The sequence below is a fragment of the Lampris incognitus genome, chromosome 20, assembly GCF_029633865.1.
Source record: "Lampris incognitus isolate fLamInc1 chromosome 20, fLamInc1.hap2, whole genome shotgun sequence".
Classification (NCBI taxonomy): domain Eukaryota; kingdom Metazoa; phylum Chordata; class Actinopteri; order Lampriformes; family Lampridae; genus Lampris; species Lampris incognitus.
The window spans coordinates 13862853-13882035 of NC_079230.1; the positions used below are offsets into that span (position 1 = coordinate 13862853).

At 45.8% G+C, this 19183-nt stretch overlaps 2 protein-coding genes across 2 annotated transcripts; both read left to right on the top strand.

Annotated features, from left to right (window-relative positions):
• Positions 1–238: 238 nt before the first annotated feature.
• Positions 239–16055, top strand: btr12 (bloodthirsty-related gene family, member 12). The gene is made up of 8 exons (XM_056300090.1): positions 239–278; positions 1622–2091; positions 3168–3359; positions 4040–4135; positions 8219–8452; positions 10276–10423; positions 11824–11850; positions 13958–16055. Exons 1-8 carry the CDS (start codon positions 272–274, stop codon positions 14494–14496), a joined length of 1713 nt encoding a protein of 570 aa, XP_056156065.1. The 5' UTR covers positions 239–271; the 3' UTR covers positions 14497–16055.
• A 916-nt stretch (positions 16056–16971) lies between these two features.
• Positions 16972–19173, top strand: LOC130131005 (tripartite motif-containing protein 5-like). The gene is made up of 3 exons (XM_056300864.1): positions 16972–17040; positions 18429–19044; positions 19095–19173. The coding sequence occupies exons 2-3, from the start codon at positions 18431–18433 to the stop codon at positions 19171–19173; spliced, it is 693 nt and encodes a 230-aa protein (XP_056156839.1). The 5' UTR covers positions 16972–17040; positions 18429–18430.
• The last annotated feature ends 10 nt before the right edge of the window (positions 19174–19183 follow it).

Sequence of the window (19183 nt, forward strand, 5' to 3'; positions counted from 1 at the left end):
TCTGTCTTTTCATACGAGGACCTGTTCTGGGACAGAATACACTATGTCCCACAGTCGAGTTTTCACACTGTAGCCCTATTGTGCCACACAAATCACCGCCCTGATGACAAGGTGGTGGTGGGGGGGGGGGGTGTTTGCAGATTAGGTGTGTCACACACTAGGTGGGAGGCGTGGCTGGAGTTTCAGGAAGACCTCGCACAGCATACCTGTCGGTGAATCACTCAGAAGCACACGGTGAAGGACGACACTTGCAACACACCGGTGGGAAAACATGCAGAGTAAGTTGCAATCCATATTTCAGATCTTTGAAGAACAGATGGTCTCCTCTACTGATAAGAGGATGCTTTCTTTTCTGGGGGGGTCTGAAGGCACTTGCTGTTGATTAAAATGCTCTACGAATCATCACATTATCAAGTAAGGCAAGTGGGGCCTGTTACTGAGGCTGGAAAAAGCTCAGAAAAAACAGAGGCTTATAGCAGTTTTATGCAGTAATCTACGTATATGGCACACACGTTATTTAAATCTCCTTAACCTTCACGTAGTCCGTCTTGTGTGGTTAATTCAAACATCTTCCATTAAAAAAAGAAAGAAGTCTTTGTTCAGGGGTTGGGAGATATTTTCAAAGGTTAGCTGTTCGAGGCCAAAATGAAGAAAGGTCAGAAATAAAGGTGGTTGTCTATTGTAGGAGGTAGACTAAAAGGCCAGGGGTAGGTAGTTGTGTGTTTTCTTTTAAATGCAGAGCAGGTAGAAGATCCTGCATCTCTGCATTCCACCCATAGTTCCTCACATGCCAGTGGAAAGACGAGGTTCTTTTACATCTATTTCCTGTTGGGAGTGAGGAGCCTGTTTGCTTTAATGGCTGCATTATTCCCATGTCATAAAACCTTTGTTCATCTGCGTCCTTCATTTGGGATCATAAAGTTGTTGCTTGCGTTGTGTTTTGCAACAAAGCACGTCACGGGAAAGCTAGAACAGAAACCCAAATCTTCTTCTTGCTCCTCCTCCTTCTTGTTCTCTTGCTTTTTTATTGGTATTATCTCCAGAGTAGCCAGAAAAGGATGTGGTATAAAAGACAGACATGCAGGTGCACAACGAAAACTGAAGAAAAGATAGAAGCGCTAAAATACCTTCGTTCTTATCAGCTGTTCCCAAGGTAGCTTTTATGAGCCACTCTGTTCTCGTCCTTCATCACCCTGTCTTTCCTCTGGGGTTTTTTATTCACGTCATCACTCACTTCTTACCGCTCAGCCTAAGTTTCCAAGTGGTGGCCAAATTTTCTTTGTTAACCCATCTATCTATCTATCTATCTATCTATCTATCTATCTATCTATCTATCTATCTATCATAGCAACCAGTCCGTCTATCTACTGTACTAATCTGCATATCTGCCTGTCTGTCAAATTTTTTTCCTATTGTACCAACCCATCTATCTCTCTCTCCACCCATCTTTCGATCAACCAACTATACCTGTCTGTCTGTCTGTCTATCCATCCATCTAGTATCTGTCTGTCCATTACTTTGTCACTGCATCTTGTCTGTCAAATTGTCGGTCCATATCTGTTCATTCTTGTATCTCGGCCGAAATTTCCAGAACTTGCTAACACTTCTCGCTCTTGGCCAGGTGTCCCTCCCTCCCCGGGGGGGCAGCTCCTCTCCGAGGAGCAGTTCCAGTGCTCCATCTGTCTGGAGGTGTTTGTGGAGCCTGTCTCCACGCCCTGCGGCCACAGCTTCTGCAAGGCCTGCCTGCAGGGCTACTGGGACCACAGCAAGAAGTTCCTCTGCCCCATGTGCAAGAAGAGCTTCTCCAAGAGACCCGAGCTGAGCGTCAACAGGGTCCTGGCGGAGATCTCCTCCCAGTTCCAGGGCCTGACAATGGCCGGGGGTTCCGGGACCGTCACACGGGGATCAACGCTGAATCTGAGCTCAGATACAGCTCACGGGGACTCCCCAAAAAGCGTCGACACCGGGGAGTTCGCCCGAGAGGGGGAGGTGCCATGTGACGCGTGTATCGGGAGGAAGCTGAAGGCTCTTAAGTCTTGTTTGAATTGCCCTGGGTCGTTCTGCGAGGCCCACCTCCGGCACCACAAGAAGGTCTGGTTCTCTTTGCTATACCACTTTACCTCCTGCTGACATTTTATCTTACAATTCCCCCTCATGACTGTCTTCACAGAGTGATATATGTCTGCATATAATTTATCATAAGAAGGGTTACAAAATCGGAAGAAAACTCTTTCTTAGCTTTGTTTGTTTTTGTTTTTGTTTTTTTGCCAATACCAGTACCAACTGTAATCAATAATGTGTAATAATAAATAAAATAAGATAATAAAATCAAATATAAATAAATAGAATAAAAATAAAATGAAATAACAAATAATAGTAATAATGTGCAATAATAATAATAATAATAATAATAATGCATGCTTTCATTGATGCTCATGGGTTGATTATGCATGCACAGGCCAGAATTAATTCATTCAGTTTTTGTCTGGTTTCATTTCCTGAGCAAAATTCGGAGTAGTGAGAAGAAGAATTTAGGACACCAGCTCAAATTTTTCAAAAAAGTGACTCACCATAGCACGCCCTTACATGCACATATGTTATACACATATAAACACACACAACCCACAATGTCACCCTTCATAATATCACTCTTTTACCCACATTCACCACTTAAAATGTTCACTATGGTTATTAATCATATGGTCATTAATCTTTCTTGTTCACCAATCATCGGTATTGTCCTTGTCTCTCACGAGGCATTCTTATAAACATTATTTAGCCATGGAGGGTCTGCTTGGAAGTCTGAATATGACTGTAAATTACTTGATAGGACAGAATTTTTTACTGTTCGTGTTCGTGAAATATGCTATGCTAGATCCCATACATGTGCATACTGGGTTAGTATGCACATGTGGTCTATTTAAGCATCATTCAGCTTTACATTCAGTTTAGTTTCACATAAACAAACCTGGGAGCAACCCAGAGCCAAATACCAGCATTGAACAGACAAGCGATCAAGTGCCTTGCTAAAGGGCACCTTAGCGGCAGCCATTGAGGAAATTCCTTCATATTCATCGCCCAGATTCACCTAGCTGGCCTGGGGATTCAAAATGGCCACCAACATTGACATACCCACGTCTGCCTTTCTCCTCCCCAATTCTCTACAGGTGAGGTCTCTCACCTCCCACCGTCTGATCCAGCCCACTCTCCACCTGGAGGAGAAGCTATGCAAGAAACACGAGCGTCTCCTGGAGGCATACTGCCGCACTGACCACATCTGCATCTGTGTCGCCTGTGCAGAGGCCTCCCACAAAAGCCACGACATCGTCTCCACAGAGCGCGAGTGGAAGAAGAAGATGGTGAGTTGTGGCGTTTCTAGGATGTATTTTGGCATTGCGGCACGGTGGCCCAGTGGTTAGCACTGTCGCCTCACAGCAAGAAGGTCCTGGATTCAAACCCCGGGGTTGTCCAACCTTGGGGATCATCCCAGGTCGTCCTCTATGTTGAGTTTCCATGTTCTCCCCATGTCTGCAGTGAGTTTTCTCCGGATGCTCCGGTTTCTCCCCCACCATCAAAAAAAGACATGCATATTAGGCTTAATACTCCTGTCTGTGCCCTTGACTGAGGCATGGCAAGACGAGCTGGAGTTGGTCCCCAGGCGCTGCATGGCGGCTGCCCACTGCTCCTAGCTACACAGCTAGGATGGGTTAAATGCGGAGCATAATTCCCCTACAGGGATCATTAAAGTATTAAAAATAAATAAATAAAATCTTAAAGACGTCGTTTCATGGATTGCCCTGGTTATTACTAGTCTGATTACTATAGATACCTATAATATTAATAGTAATAATAATATTCATCATCATAATCACAACTGTTTTGCATGAACAGCGATACTAAAAACAAAACACCTAGGAAAAATATGCTTACGAAAATGGAAAATGCCACGAATTACTTGAAATGAAAAACAGGGTACCTCGGAGCAAAACTTGCAAGGAAAATGAAATCAAATTGATGGCCGGTTCCCTGCTTCTTACAGGCTAATCTGGGAAATAGGAGATCAGAGCTGAAACACTTGATTAAGGAGAGAGCCAAGAAACTGGAGGAAATCAAACAATCCATTAAGGTCATCAAGGTGAGTCGCCAGGGGGGAACTCAGTTGTTAGCAGAGAGCTTTGGCTTTACTGCATTGCACCAAAGAATCTGTATAACCTTGTGTGTGTGTGTGTGTGTGTGTGTGTGTGTGTGTGTGTGTGTGTGTGTGTGTGTGTGTGTGTGTGTGTGTGTGTATATAGCAGGGTGTTGCTGATAAAGCGAGTTCAGTAAGCCTACCCCGGGTAAACAAAGTACACAAAAGCAAGTTGTTGAAATCTTCAGTGTCAGATTTCAGCGGGCTGTACTCCAGTACTGCCTGCAAATACTGTTGTGCAATTTCTCCATCAGACAAAATGGGATACAGGCAAACATTTATTTGTATTTTGCTACTTCTTCACCAAACCAGACGGATAACAAAGACACGGTGCGTGCACAGCAAGGACAGATTTTGTCCCTGCTGTAGTTTCTCTCATTGACTCTGGTTCAATATTTACCCCTGCAGATCGAAAGGTTCATTTACATTTTAGAGAGTAGGGATTGAGAGGGTAAGGCTTCAAAGGCCTCGCTCAAGGACACCTTGACGGGATGTAAAAGTTTTTAAGACCTGGATTTAAAGCAGGGAACTCGCTTCACTAACCACTGGATGGCCCTCGCACCCAACCTCGACAAGCAAAAATTAAGAGGTCTCACATTTTCCTCATCGCCACTCATATGCTGACGTAGCCACACATAAGAAACATCGTCACGCGTGTTTTTTTTTGCTCCTGCATATTTAGGCCGGGTTCCATGTCTGAGTCGTCCAACCGGTGTGACCGCTGTAAACATTAACTTGAGTTTCCCACACCCTGCTGTTACCTCTCTGGAAACTCGCTTTGGTGATAAGTGGGGCAGAAAAACAGGACACTCCTTTTTGTTTCAATATACCACACACACTGAATAATGTTTGCATGGGCAATATCAATAGAGACCAGTAATTGATTAAACTCTTGTACTGAATCACTGTTGAGACTAGCTGGTCTCCATGCAGCAAGTGTGCACGTCTGTGAACATAGGTGGCTTTGGTGTGAAAAAGGACATTTGATCCAGCTCTTCCCCAAATGGAATTATATTTCTTAACATAACGAATGAATATCACGATCTTTTTTTTAAACTTTTTTGACGAAGCACTTACATGCATTTAACCAGAGTACAGCTGATTTGTAGTCAACCCCCATGCTCCTCCTGCAGAAAGGTTTCCTGCTTGGCTCCTGATTGTAAATAGAACGGAGCATCATTGTGGTTGCAGTACAATGCAATGAAGATGCAGTTTAGAGGGAATATGTGTTGTGTGTGTGTGTGTGTGTGTGTGTGTGTGTGTGTGTGTGTGTGTGTGTGTGTGTGTGTCTGTGTCTGTGCGCGCGCGCGCGCATGTACTCAGCGTGTAGACTAACTGTGGATGTTTGTGTGCAACTGAGAAACAATTTTGAATTTCAGAGAATCATAACCGTCACTTTCCACTCCATCAATATTGAATTTTCTGTACTTTCAATCATTTGCACATTTTCAGATGCTGATATGAACAGGTAATCTGAAACTAGAAACAAAAAACAAAAATCTATGCTTGAGATGATATAGGGACACAGACGTCTTCCTGCTGCTGGATCGGACATGGGGTAGGGGGGTGGGGTACAACCTGTTTAGCCAGTTGTATGAGCAACATCCTGCATTTAACTGCATCACACAAGGGACAAACCCACAATACAATACAATACAATACAATACAAACAAACTCAAGCTTGACTGCCAAAACAACAGAACTTCATTCGAGAGACAGACAAACAAACAGACGAGACTGAGAAAAAAGGAGAAAGGCGTAGAACTACAATGGCGGATACAGGAAACGTTGACCTCTATGTAGAAAGACCTTGCGCATGGGCTAGGGGTTTAAAACATGACATTAAAGCCGGAGTATGGGACTTCCACTTATAAATGAATGTCCGTAACATTCAAGCCCTTGCCAAATGAGTGATGATGATTAAGCCCATCACCGCCGGGTAAATCTCTCTGTATTTCACAGTAGACCGCGTTTTAAATCTGTCTGTGAATGTTCTCATTCATCCAGGTCATGGTTATCCAAAGGAGTTGAATCAAGTGCAACTGGACTTGGTATATACAGTTGCACTTGATTCGACTCCTTTAGTTTTAAATCTGGAGTCTGTGGCAACATTCCCACGCTTCATTCAGCACTGACCCACCGGATGTGACGCGTAGTGATGTCAGCAACCCGCGTCACCTGTCGGATGTGGGTATGTGTCCTGGTGGCTGCTGCACTAGTGCCTCCTCTGGTCGGTCGGGGCGCCCCCCGGATCGGCAGAGGGGGTGGAGCAGCGACCGGGACGGCTCGGGGTAATTGGCCAGATAAGATACAATTGGGGAGAAGAAAAGAAAAGAAAGGGAAAAAAAGGGGGGGGGGTGAAAAAAACAAAAACCGCGTTACCTCCTCAGGCGGGTGGGAAGCCGGACGTGGTGTAACGGTTTAGGTCCGTGCGTCTTGGCTGCGGCAGTGGAAGACGAAGGCAAAACTCACGTCCACGCAAGTGTTGGGATTTCACAAATGCTCGTCGTTTATTAACTACACACCAACCTTACCAAGCCCGGTTGTACGGCTACTATTTTATCCAGAGGCCACACGGAACCTAAACGTTACTGTTGAGTTGAGAGGCAAAATAAACAGGAGCTCGGCAACGTTCGTCCATTCACTAGCTTGTGCGCTGCTCAGCTGATTCAAGGCGGAAACAAAGGCGCTGTCTAATGACGTCGCTCCTAGGCGACGCAGTACGCAACCTGTCTTAAAGGTACATTGCACAATTTCGACTGTTACCGTGGGTATGTGTCCTGGTCCCTGCACTAGCGCCTCCTCTGGTCGGTCGGGGCGCCTGTTTCGGGGCGGGGACGGGGGGGGGTAGCGTGATCCTCCCACGCGCAACGTCCCCCTGGCGAAACTCCTCACTGTCAGGTGAAAAGAAGCGGCTGGCAACGCCACATGTCTCGGAAGAGTGGGGTAATTGGCTGGATACAACTGGAGAGAAAAAAGGGGGAAAACGTACAGAAAAAAATGTCAACCAGCAACGATCGCTATGCCAGGGGTGAACTTCCGTGTGACGAAAGCTTGCGCGTGCCTCTGATTGGCTTGCCTTTTCTGCGGAAAAACCCAAGAAGCGTCCAAGAAAAGTTTCTGACGCTCCAAAGAAAAAAAGAAACTCGGCGTTCAGAGGAAACGATTAAAGTTAAAAGAAGAAAAAAGAGGGAGAAAGCGATCGACGGCGAGGTCAAACACTGCTGTCCATTGGTGTAGCTTTTCCTCTTCGGAGAGCGCGGAAAGAAGAGAAGTAGTTACTCTCACTGCCGGAGGGGGGAGACAAACCCTCCGCTCTGCAGCTTTAAAGCTGCTAAGAGGAGTTTTGGGTTTTCGTTGATTTTGTGCGATGCTGTGGACAAAAGCTAGCTGCAGTGTTCTGCGGAAGAACGGCTTCATTGCCACAAAGATCTGCATTCATCTTCTGGTAGCTCGATAAGAGAGAGATGTAGCGGTGTTTTGGAAAACCAGTTTGCAAGATATACAGCAATGAGGTTATCTACCTCTAATTGTGGCTATTTTAAATTTAATTTCTAATTTTCTCACTGATAATCCCATTTGCTTATGTCGGTCATGTGGAGGCATTAAAATTAAATTGGGACTGATAAATAATCAGTGGGAAACTCCTTGTACTAGCCAAAATCTTGCCAGCAGAGGCAGCATGTAACCCTATGGGGGAAATGGGAAAAGACCCATTCCTCTCCAGTCTCATGCCAAGATCTTGGGATGGCCTGATGATCCATGGCTGGAGATCTCAGGCTGTACCTAACATACCTAACATCCCTGTGAGTGTACTCATACTAATCTGATCCTTTTAGTGTGGACTAGTGTTGAAGGAGAGCTGACAGCTGTATATGAAAAGCTGCGGGGTAGCTATCTTTTTTTTTGCATGCAATTTGTATTGTGATATTCCCTTTCTATGAAAATAATCTTCCTAATCCATGTTCGAGTTTATATTTGTGTGTGTTTTTGTGGTTAATCTCTGCCCTTATTGTCCACCCCTTGCAGACCAGTGCTCAGAGGGAGCTGGAGGAGAGCTGGCAGGTGTACGCAGAGCTGCAGCGTCTGGTGGAGCAGAGCCAGGCGGAGCTGGTGGAGCTGATCGCCACACGGCAAAGAGAGGCCGAGCGACAGGCCCAGGAGCTGGCCCGCGCCCTGGAAAATGAACTCAGCCAGCTGAGGAGGAGAAGCAGCGAGCTGGATGCTTTCGTACAGACCCATGACAAAGTGGTCTTCCTCCAGGTGGTGTTAGCAGTGATAGCCACTGGCCAAAAGAAAACCCCCATTCACATGTTTCTCCCACCCCGTTATCAGAATAAATGCCTTGAATGAACAGCAGGGTCAATTCGATCAAGAAAAAATATTGTTAAGAATCCTGAAAAAAATATATTTTAATGTCTCTCAGGCAACTACTTATCAGGCTGTTTATTCTGACTTTTAGCAACCAAAAAAGAAAGCCTGATCTTTCTAAAATGATCCTTTTTTGGATGGAGCAGAAACGCAGCAGTCGTTCAGCAGACATGAAGTTTAAAGCTGTAATTTGACCGACATCAATGTTTAAAATAAAACTTCAATAGGAAGCTTCTTGCTGTTATTTGCCCCGTATTTGCATGCTTTATAGATCTTTAAACTGAAAACAACTGTTCACCTGCAAATCTGTTTGTGGCCATCCTAGCAATAACTCCTTCAGTCCGACAAGGTTCGATCAGGATCAAAATGCTCTTTAGAATAACAACAATGCTCTTTAATGGCCAATTCATCCCATTTGTTGTATTCTTACTTAAAGTGCAGCCCAGCCTTTGTCATCTATTCAATGATCCTAAATTCAGTGGCAGTGCGTGGCAAAATATACCAAGGAAGCCAGTCAGCTCGGTATGGAGATCATATTTCCATATGGTAGCGATCATGTGGCGATACTATGATCACATGGAGATATCATAGTTACTTGCTTTCACAGACCAGAATAAATGAGTGCCATTACTGTGGTAATGCTTCTCATTCCCACTTATATTGTATTCCTCAGGAACCATAGCATTTACAAGGCTTTTGTGGACTACAAAACAACACGAGATGCGATTAATTTTCCCTCTCCAAATACTGTAAAACAATACATGCAAACTTCTCACAACCATAAGCACTGGTTATTAGTAACATATAAATTACGTGCATACCCCTATGAGGGGACATCTCCAACAATATAACTGCAGTCAGCAAGAAACAACAGTGCAGTTTGCTCTAAAAGATGCACACACTAGATCTATACAGGCTAAAACATGATGCTGCCTCTGAGTTTCTTCTCATCATCCTGTTAGCCATTCCATTCTAGTGTAGTTCCCATCACAAAAACCACCTAGCTTTTCCCTTAGCTCTTCCCTGAGTCAGGTCCAGCTTTGTAGGCCTACTGTTCTGTTTGATCTTCGGTGGCAGCTCAAAAGCATGCTTAGCAAAGTCATTTTTTACGAGACACTCAAAATCCCTGTCACCATCCATTCTGCTAACCTGCTAACTGGTTCTGCCTGCAATACGTGTAGTGGGCTAGCTAGCTGGAAACTCAGTGCAAGCAGTTTTTTTTTTAAAATGGCGATGGTGATTTGATTAGTGAGAAGCCGGGTTCAACCTGGCCTCCCTTGTTTTGTTTTGTTTTTGTTTTTTTTAATTATAAAACGACAATTCCGTGTTGAGCTCGTACAAGCCTGGCCTCAATCTGATTGGCTAAAACTTTCTCTTTTTTTCTCTAAGGGAAGAAGTTGGCCTCCTTTGAGCGATTGGAGCATTTCACTGACATCAATAACGAATTGTAATGCACACAGAAAGGCGTTATTTCGCTCGCTACACCAGCTAAAGAAGAAAAATGTGATAACACATGGAAAGTTTGATGACAAGGGAAATGGCAAAACTTAATAAAGAAACAGCCATAGGAATAATAACAGTTGCTTTCTTTATTAGACTATATCTATGGGGAGGCCAGGCTTCTGTTGGCCTCCGAGAGAAACAGCCTCTGTCTATATTTCACATTACATCATCTTATCTAACGATCATGACCTCTTCTCATTGTCCTGGTGCAGAATCTGCCGACGCTATCACCACCGCCAGAGCCCACCGACTGGTCGGCGGTCAGCATTAATACGGACCTCTATCTGGGGACCATCCGCTCCTCTGTCAGCACCCTTATCAACAGGTTCCAGGGGGAACTCAAAAGACTGTACGGGAAAGGTAGGGGCAAAGTTATCCACCGCATTTATTTGTTTTCGTTAGTAGACAGTGATTTGTTGAAATCAGAATCACTGTGTCCACAAAGAGCAAAAATTAAAGGAAAAATTCTCACAGAGGCATTGCTGTATAAACTTAACCTAAAACTTGCTTAACATTACAGTACATGGGGTGTCCGGGTAGCGTAGTGATCTGTTCTGTTGTCTACCAACACGGGGATCGCCGGTTCAAATCCCCGTGACCTCGAGCTTGGTCGGGTGTTCCTACAGACACAAATGGCCGTGTCTGCAGGTGGGAAGCCGGATGTGGGTATGTGTCCTGGTCGCTGCACTAGCGCCTCCTCTGGTCGGTCGGGGCGCCAGGTCGGGGGGTAGGGGGAATTGGGGAGAATAGCGTGATCCTCCCACGTGCTACATCCCCCTGGCGGAACTCCTCACTGCCAGGGGAAAAGAAGTGGCTGGCGACTCCACATGTATCGGAGGAGGCATGTGGTAGTCTGCAGCCCTCAGAGGGGGTGGAGCAGCGACCGGGATGGCTTGGAAGAGTGGGGTAATTGGCCAAGTAAAATTGGGGAGAAAAAGGGGGGGAATCCCCCCCCAAAAAAACATTACAGTACATGATGTGTTGTTCCCCAACAGCAACAGCACACATGCGGGGGTTAAGGGATGCCGAAGGCCCATTTTACACCAGAACATTTTGATCAAATGTTCCTTGTTTTTGGTCTAGCAATTGAGCATTCACAAAATCTAATCTATTGCCCTATATACATTTTAAAGCTCGGAGTACTTTTTTACCAGTAGGATACTACATACATTAGTTCCCATATCTGCTTTCGTCATCCAACGTAACAATGGTTGGAGGAAAAAATCCTTTCAATCGCAAGGACCAAATTCAGTCCCAATTGCAAATCATTACAGTTAAGCATGCCTTCACCGATGCTGTGGGCGAATTTTGCACGCACAGGCCAGCATTCGTACATTCATTTCTTGGGCAAAATTTGAGGTAGTGATTTGCTCAATGTAGGTCAGAGACTCACACATGATTTTTTTTTAACAGTGAAGGGACTCTCCATAGCACTCCCATATGCAACACACACACACACACACAGACCAGATGGAGATAGTGCAAGATGCCGGAGTTCAACCATCTGGCAATAATAAGGTGGCAACAGCAGAGCGCTGAGTGACAGTGTCACATGTCCACAGCATTTCGTATTTAGAGAGCTGGATTAGTGTAGGACGTTCACCTCCGAAGCATGTCGTCTCCCACACGTGACTGGGACTCTGCGTGACTCCAGATGAGTCACCGACTCACTGACCTGGTCTCTCTTTTTGCCTGTCTTTGTCTCTGGCTTTTTTCCCCTCTTCTCTGCGCCTCTCGTTCTCTCTCTCTTTCTATTTCAGAGCTCCGCAAGCTGCAGAACTATTCAAGTGAGTACTGTCTATAGTTTTCAAAAATAAAAAATGCTGGATCTGGCAAATTTGATAAAAAAAAATAGGCTTGGTATTTGCCATTAATTAACCAGGTAACAGAGGCTTGACACTGTTATGGTCTTCATTGTTTTGTTTTGTTTGTTTTTTACTTTGTACTCCACACGATGGCGCTGCTGAGCTATTCAGCAGCCACTTTCATTTCAGCACAGTCATTCAGGGCCTCTTCAGACATGGAGCCTGCGGCAGTCTCTAACCGCACGTTTCACCGAAGCAAAGGACTCCCACCAAACAACAACCTGTCAAAAGATTTGATTCAGTTCAGTTAACCTGCCAAGACAATCAATGTCCTTAATGTCCTATACAGGTTCTTGGTTCAACAAGGCTAAAATAAGAAAGCATGAAAATAAACTATAATAGAGTTGAGGTTAAGGAGTGAAATAGAATTGTTCAGCCCAAAACAGCCTTATTTGTGCTAAAGGAGAAAGTTGATTTTATAATTTTACACAGGTTTAAACAGCTCTGAAGATACACACGCGTCAGTATTTTGAAACAGATAAATAATACAGATCTTTCAAGCTGCAGGGGGAAAATTATTTGCATTGGAAACAAGCATAACTATCTCATCTTAGAGGCAGACTCTTTTTTTTAAATTAAAGAAAACAAAATGACGGACCAAATGCAAAAATAAATTACTTTAAAAGATGAATATTTTTGACCACTGATGGAAGCTTTCTGCTTTAAGAACTCCATTTCATTTAGCAGACATGAAGTTTTGCGATTAAAAAAAAATGTAAAAAAAATCATAGGGTACAATCACAACATATTCCCACAATTGATATACATACATGCAAACTAAAAACCCAATCATCAGCCATTAAACCATCCATCCATTCATCCATTATCTGAACTGCTTCTCCTGTTCTCAGGGTCGCAGGGATGCTGGAGCCTATCCCAGCAGTCATTGGGCGGCAGGCGGGGAGACACCCTGGACAGGCCATCAGGCCATCACACAGGGCCGACATACACACACACACATTCATATCTAGGGACAATTTAGTACGGCTGATTCACCTGACCTACATGTCTTTGGACTGTGGGAGGAAACCGGTGCCCCCGGAGGAAACCCACGCAGACACGGGGAAACACGCAAACTCCACACAGAAGACGACCCGGGACGACCCCCAAGGTCGGACTACCCTGGGGCTCGAACCCAGGACCTTCTTGCTGAGAGGCGACCGCGCTAACCACCGTGCCACCCACCACCATTAAACCAATGAAGGCATTACTGCTACTTTAGAATCAGACACGGACTGACATACCTTTGACCAATTATTGAAACAACCCCTGAATACCCAGGTAGAGAAACCGTGTTATCTAAAACCATGTAAACCTTTTATCGAAATACTGTCACGGCCTCAAACTGAATACTCCTGTTAAATGGGGTAGTAGTTTGCATGTGAAATGTACGCAACGTCATGTGATACTAAACGGAATAAACACATCTGGTTGAATGTCCTTCTCCGGGGAATTAAGGAGACAGGGTTAGCAGTAGTACAATGCTCCTAGACAAGGTAGGGATAGGATGTCTTACTAAAGGACGCTGAAAGACATTTTGTGGCACAGCATGAATCAGTGACAAGTCAATGAAAAGAGGCGATATGTCATACCAAGCCACTGTTTTGACCCAGACTACATGAAATGAGGGAACTGAGAAGCGAACCAAATAGCTTAGAGCATGGCTGCCAGAAAGTCTGTCCCACTCCAAGTCAGTGTGATGTGGTAAAACAAATTGAGAATAAATTAATTCCGAATGTGTTCTCCATCCCCCAAACTGCAAAACCTAACAACGATAAAGAAGATTGATATCGATAATGTAACATTATGCTCTAGCATACTGGGGAAGATGCTGGCGTTCAAACATTCGCTTGCTAACGTTAGCTCGACATCAACTAGCTAAGCAAACTTCCTGATGGTGTCGTCAAACTGTATCTTTGCTTTTTATTTTAACTCTCGCTTTGTTCACTCGGTGTGAACACAGCATTATATTAGATAACGGGAACTATTCTGCTGAGGTGTCAATCGGTTTTGGCTCTATCCCATCCAGGTGAGGTGTTCTTGGACCCGGCCACGGCCCAGAGGAACCTGGTCATATCCGATGATGGACGCCAAGTGAAGTACGAGGAGCGCAAGGTGTCTCAATCCGAGGGCCCAAAGCGCTTCGGTCCTGCCCTCTTCATTCTGGGCAGAGAAGGCCTCAGCTCTGGACGCCACTACTGGGAGGTGGAAGTGGGACGCAAGACGGCCTGGACGCTTGGTGTGGCCCGTGCCACCGCCCGCCGCAAGGGCGAGATCAAGCTGAGTCCTGAGGGGGGTTACTGGTGCCTGTGGCTGAAGAACGGAGAGGTCAAGGCCTTGGCGTCGGCCCGCATGCCCCTTATGCTTTCATCACAGCCCAGCAAAGTGGGCATCTTCCTGGATTACGAGGGAGGCCAGGTGTCATTCTATGATGTGAAGGCACGCCTGCATCTCTATACCTTCACTGACACCTTCAGCGAGAGCCTGTACCCCATCTTCAGCCCCTGTCTGAGCCAGGAGGGGAAGAACTCCACCCCGCTCCTCATAAGCTCCGTCAAACACAGCTAACCCAGACGACCGGTGATGTTGAGTCATGTCATGATCAGTTCATTTGCAGTGTGGTATTTCTGGAATAGGCCCATTATAAAGTGACTAGTGCCTTGTAAAAACTGTGTATCTCGAATAACGGTCTAATGATGCGTTTACAATTAAACGGCTTATCTGAAAACAAAAGGGGGAACTTTCTTTAAACAAGTGACAATATAGGGCATCCGGTTGGTGTGGCAGTCTACTCCATTGCCTACCAACACGGGGATCGGCGGTTCGTTACCTTCGGCTTGGCCGTGTCTGCAGGTGGGAACTGGGGAGAATAGCGTGATCCTTCCAAGCGCTACGTCCCCCTGGTGAAACTCCTCATTGTCAGGTGAAAAGAAGCGGCTGGCGACTCCACATGTACCGGAGGAAGCATGAGGTAGTTTGCAGCCCTCCCCAGATCGGCAGAGGGGGTGGAGCAGCGGCCGGGATGGCTTGGAAGAGCGGGGTAATTGGCCGAGTACAACTGGGGAGAAAAAGGAGTTGGGGGGGGGGGACTAGTGACAATATAACAAAGAAAGCGCAGTACTTTTCATACACTGTGAAGTAATATTTTTGTCAAAGTCAAGTTGCATTAGAGACCAGTACATCCACTTCTGCCTATGGACTGATCTTTTCACTCGCTTTAAGGAATATCAGATAAGAGGAGATCATCATTACAAGATTAAATGAGTTAAGATTTTCTTTTCTATTTCCTGTGTACAAAGTAATAAAGGGAAAGTAATCCATGGCCATTCAAGTCTGTGCCCAATATCATGAATATTACTGAGCCCAACACCTATCCATAGTTTAGTCCCACCTCCTTACAGCATTTGAAGTATTTATGCTCCTCAGTTGAAGGATATATTCATTTTGATTTATAGTTTAAAATGTTTCAAGCTGAAAAAATATGAGTTAATGGGGAATTGTAACTGAATTTGCTCCAAACATTTGAACATCACAACGGCAACGGATGAAATGTTTACTTGGTGGAAGGTTGTGGGTCCAAAAGTGTGTTTGGACATTGTACATCTACATAGACTGCTTATTTAGTCACTTTGACCTCATAAGGTTGCTTGTTTATATGCCTTTTGAAGAAAATTATCTCAGAATTACCCCCCAAACTGCAAAGAGGGCACCCCGTGACTCCGAGGGGGCTTTCTCCAAGCCAAAATATATTTTCCCCAGAGCTAAATGTGCCTCGCGTAGCTAGCTTTAGCCAGTGTTGGTTTACATGTTATAAGATGATGATGCTCATGTGAGTTATAGATCTCTGGCACTTTACCTTCCAATCTATGTTTACCTATGTCAACCCCAAGAAGAGTTGCGAGTGTAATGCGGCCGACTTATCAACGGGAGAAGAGCTCTTCTGTACAGGGTTTATTTAACAGTCCTGCCTCGGGAAGCTTAAAATGAGACACGCTAGCGTACAACCTTGCAATTGTTCAATTCCTTAAGCTGTTCTCAGTACCAACATTTTTTTTTATAAAAGGATTTCTTTTGTACTTTTACTCTGAAACTGTTTTGATACAACTTTCTGTCAATAAACACATTACATATTTTTTTGTGATATTTGTTATCTTTTGAAGATGGTCTTTGTCTTTATTGGGTACTTGGGACCACGGGGAAGCAGTAGGTGACCACCGTGGGGCTGGCAGGTATTTTGCCGAGGGACCATGAAGCCGTCTTTCTCGGTTTATGGACACCAGCTAACGTGTCTGGAAATGAGCTTGTTTCAGCACTCAGCTCTTTCTTTTAGCTAACAGGTTGTTAATATGCATAGGTTCTGCAGTGAGACGGGGGACGTTCACCACAACTTTGAGGAGAACGAGAAACAAGGAATATCGGAAATGAAAATGGCGTCTTGGAATGGTGGGACAGGGGAAGGACCCAGTCAGGGTTTAAAAATACTTTTCTATACTTGAGCTTGTCTCGGTGCCAGACGGGTAAGCTTTATCACACGCGACAATTAAACAACTGCCAGCAACGCGTTTGAATGTCACTTTAGCTCACCTTCCTGTCAACGGCAACCTCTCTCATCCTGTCTCGAAGTCCACCGAGACAATGAGCTGCCCGTCCCTCATTACACGCACATTACAACAAACGTTAAGCGCTGTCTGCTCTTCATGTTGGCCCGGGTCTGAACACAAGTCCCTTTCTTCTCTGAAGGGTTAAAGTCGGTCCTCACAGGGCCCCAGGGCCAAGCCGGGGCAGTGTAAATTTGTATCTGGGGTAAAAAAGGAGGGAGGGGGAGTGTATTTTAGGTCTGTGTGAGTGTGTGTGTGTGTGTCTGTCAGTCTATGTGCATGCAAGCAGGTAAGACCTTGTGTGTGTGTGTGTGTGTGTGTGTGTGTGATGGGGGGGTAATGTGTGTGAGCTTGTCTCTGTGAATGTGAGTGCGTATGCAACACATGCAAGCGTGTGTGCATGTGCGTGTGTGTGTGTGTGTGTGTGTTAGCAGGGGCCATTAGAGGTGGTGGCGGTTGCAGCCGTGTCGTGTGTCACAGTGCGGTGGGGAGACTCTGAAGCAGCTGCTCTCTGGTGAGTGTCCCCATATATCTCCCCCTCTTTCTTCTTTCTTCCTCTCTCTCTCTCTTTTCTCACGTTCTCGCCTGTTCTGAGTGTTTTCTCTCCATATCTGCACTGTCATCTTTTTCTTCTTCTACAAATGCAGGGGAATCTCTACACATTCATTTGTTTCCTGTTGAGATCTGGAGGTGTCTGGTTGTGTGTGTGTGTGTGTGTCTGTGTGTGTGTGTGTGTGTGTGTGTGTGTGTGTGTGTGTGTTTAAAAATGGCTCTCGGTGCCTTCTTTCCCACGTCATGGCGCCCTAGCTCGTTTGCTCTCTCTTTCTCGTTCTCTCCATCCGAGATCCGATTTGCTTGGTGGTGTTACAGCCGGGGACGGCTATGGGCGAGCCCGAAGTTGAGTCCGTCCCCAACAGATCTCTTTTTGCAGTCAATGCATTTGCACCAAGCGACGTGACATTTTGAGAAACAAACACCCTTCAGACTTGAATCGCAATTTGTCTTGTTTTGAGATACGGGGGCGATTAAATACCCGAAATAAGCCACAGTCTGCTCCTGTTTAGAAGACAGGAGCAGCAAGTTGGGTCAGCAGCTCCAACATTATTTTTGGAAAGATCTTAATCGGGCCTGTATACAAATAGCCAAGCTTTCTCCCATGCATTCATAATCATTCTCTCGCTCCTTGTGTGTGTGTGTGTGTGTGTGTGTGTGTGTGTGTGTGTGTGTGTGTGTGTGTGTGTGTGTGTGTGTGTGTGTGTGTGTGTGTGTGAACTTCAACTTTCCTCTCATGTTAAAAAAGCAGACTAACATAACCACAGCTCTGCAGACATGCTGCTGACAGCGCATCTGCTGATCGAACCGGCGCCACATATTTAGCCCGAGCAAGAACGGAAGAAGCAAATGCCACGTGTTTAAAAAGCGAAGACAAAACCATCTTCTGAGTTACTTGACTTTGGGTGCAAGACAGCAGGGGGACAAGCAACGCCAGTGACCCCCGAGGCCTAAGGACCGCTGAACATGACCAGCAGCTGTTAGCATTTCCGGTTTCGTTTTGAGCAAAACATGAGAATTAGAGGGGGAAATATCCCCGTGTTTAAGCGATAACTCAAGAGATTTTAATTATTTTTACTCTCTTTTGGATTAATTCGTGCAACGAATTTTGAAAAATAGTCGCAGAAATTTAAATAACCCACTGATTCCAGCGCTGAAATCCACGATTGTCTTTGAACTCCCACCTTTGGCTTTGATTAGGATTAGGATTTGATTTGCAGTTTCTGCATGTGATGGTCAAAATCAAGTTGCTCTGTGTAACCCAGCCACCTTGATATCACAGCAGGTTCGATGCGTCGGTCAAAGGCGAGTTGATTGTGCTGAAAATGACCCTGCCTCTCCGCCGTGTAGGGATGGCCTCCACCGGGAACCTTTCTGAAGAGCAGGTGCACTGCTCCATCTGCCTGGACGTCTTCACCAACCCCATGTCCATCCCTTGCGGACACAACTTCTGCCAGAGCTGCATTCTGGGATACTGGCGGACCAGCGTGTTGTACCAGTGTCCCATGTGCAAGAAGACCTTCTACAAAAGGCCCGATATCAGCATCAACACCGTTCTGCGGGAGATCGCCGAACAGTTCAAGGAGATCCGGGTCAGAAGTGCGGAGCAGCCACAGCAGGGGACCGAGGCCAACCAAGAGGAGGAGCAGGGGAGAGTGGAGAGAGGAAAGAAGTGGGGGATGGAGAGAAGGAAAGAGGAGGATGAGGAGAGGCTCCTCGAGAAAGACCAGAAGGAGCAGCTTTTAGAGGAGCTGAAACAAAAGCAGGAGATGGAGAGGAGAAAGAAAGAGAGGGTGAAGGAGAAAGAGGCAGATGGGAGCACATTCATGGGACTGCAGGAGGACTTACCTCCGTTGGTGCCTCCACTGCCTGCATCCAAAAGTTCCCCGCCATCATCCCCCCCAGCATCTCCGCCTCCAGCATTCCCAGCATCAACCCCAACCACACCCCAAAGACCACCACCGCCGTTGCCCCAGACATCACCCCCTCCCTCTCCCCAAATCCCCCCACCTCCAGCTCCCCAAACCTCAAATCCACCTCCACCACCTCCCTCCTCACCCCTTCCATGCAGCCCCTGGGAGGAGGTCCTCTGTGACGTGTGCCTT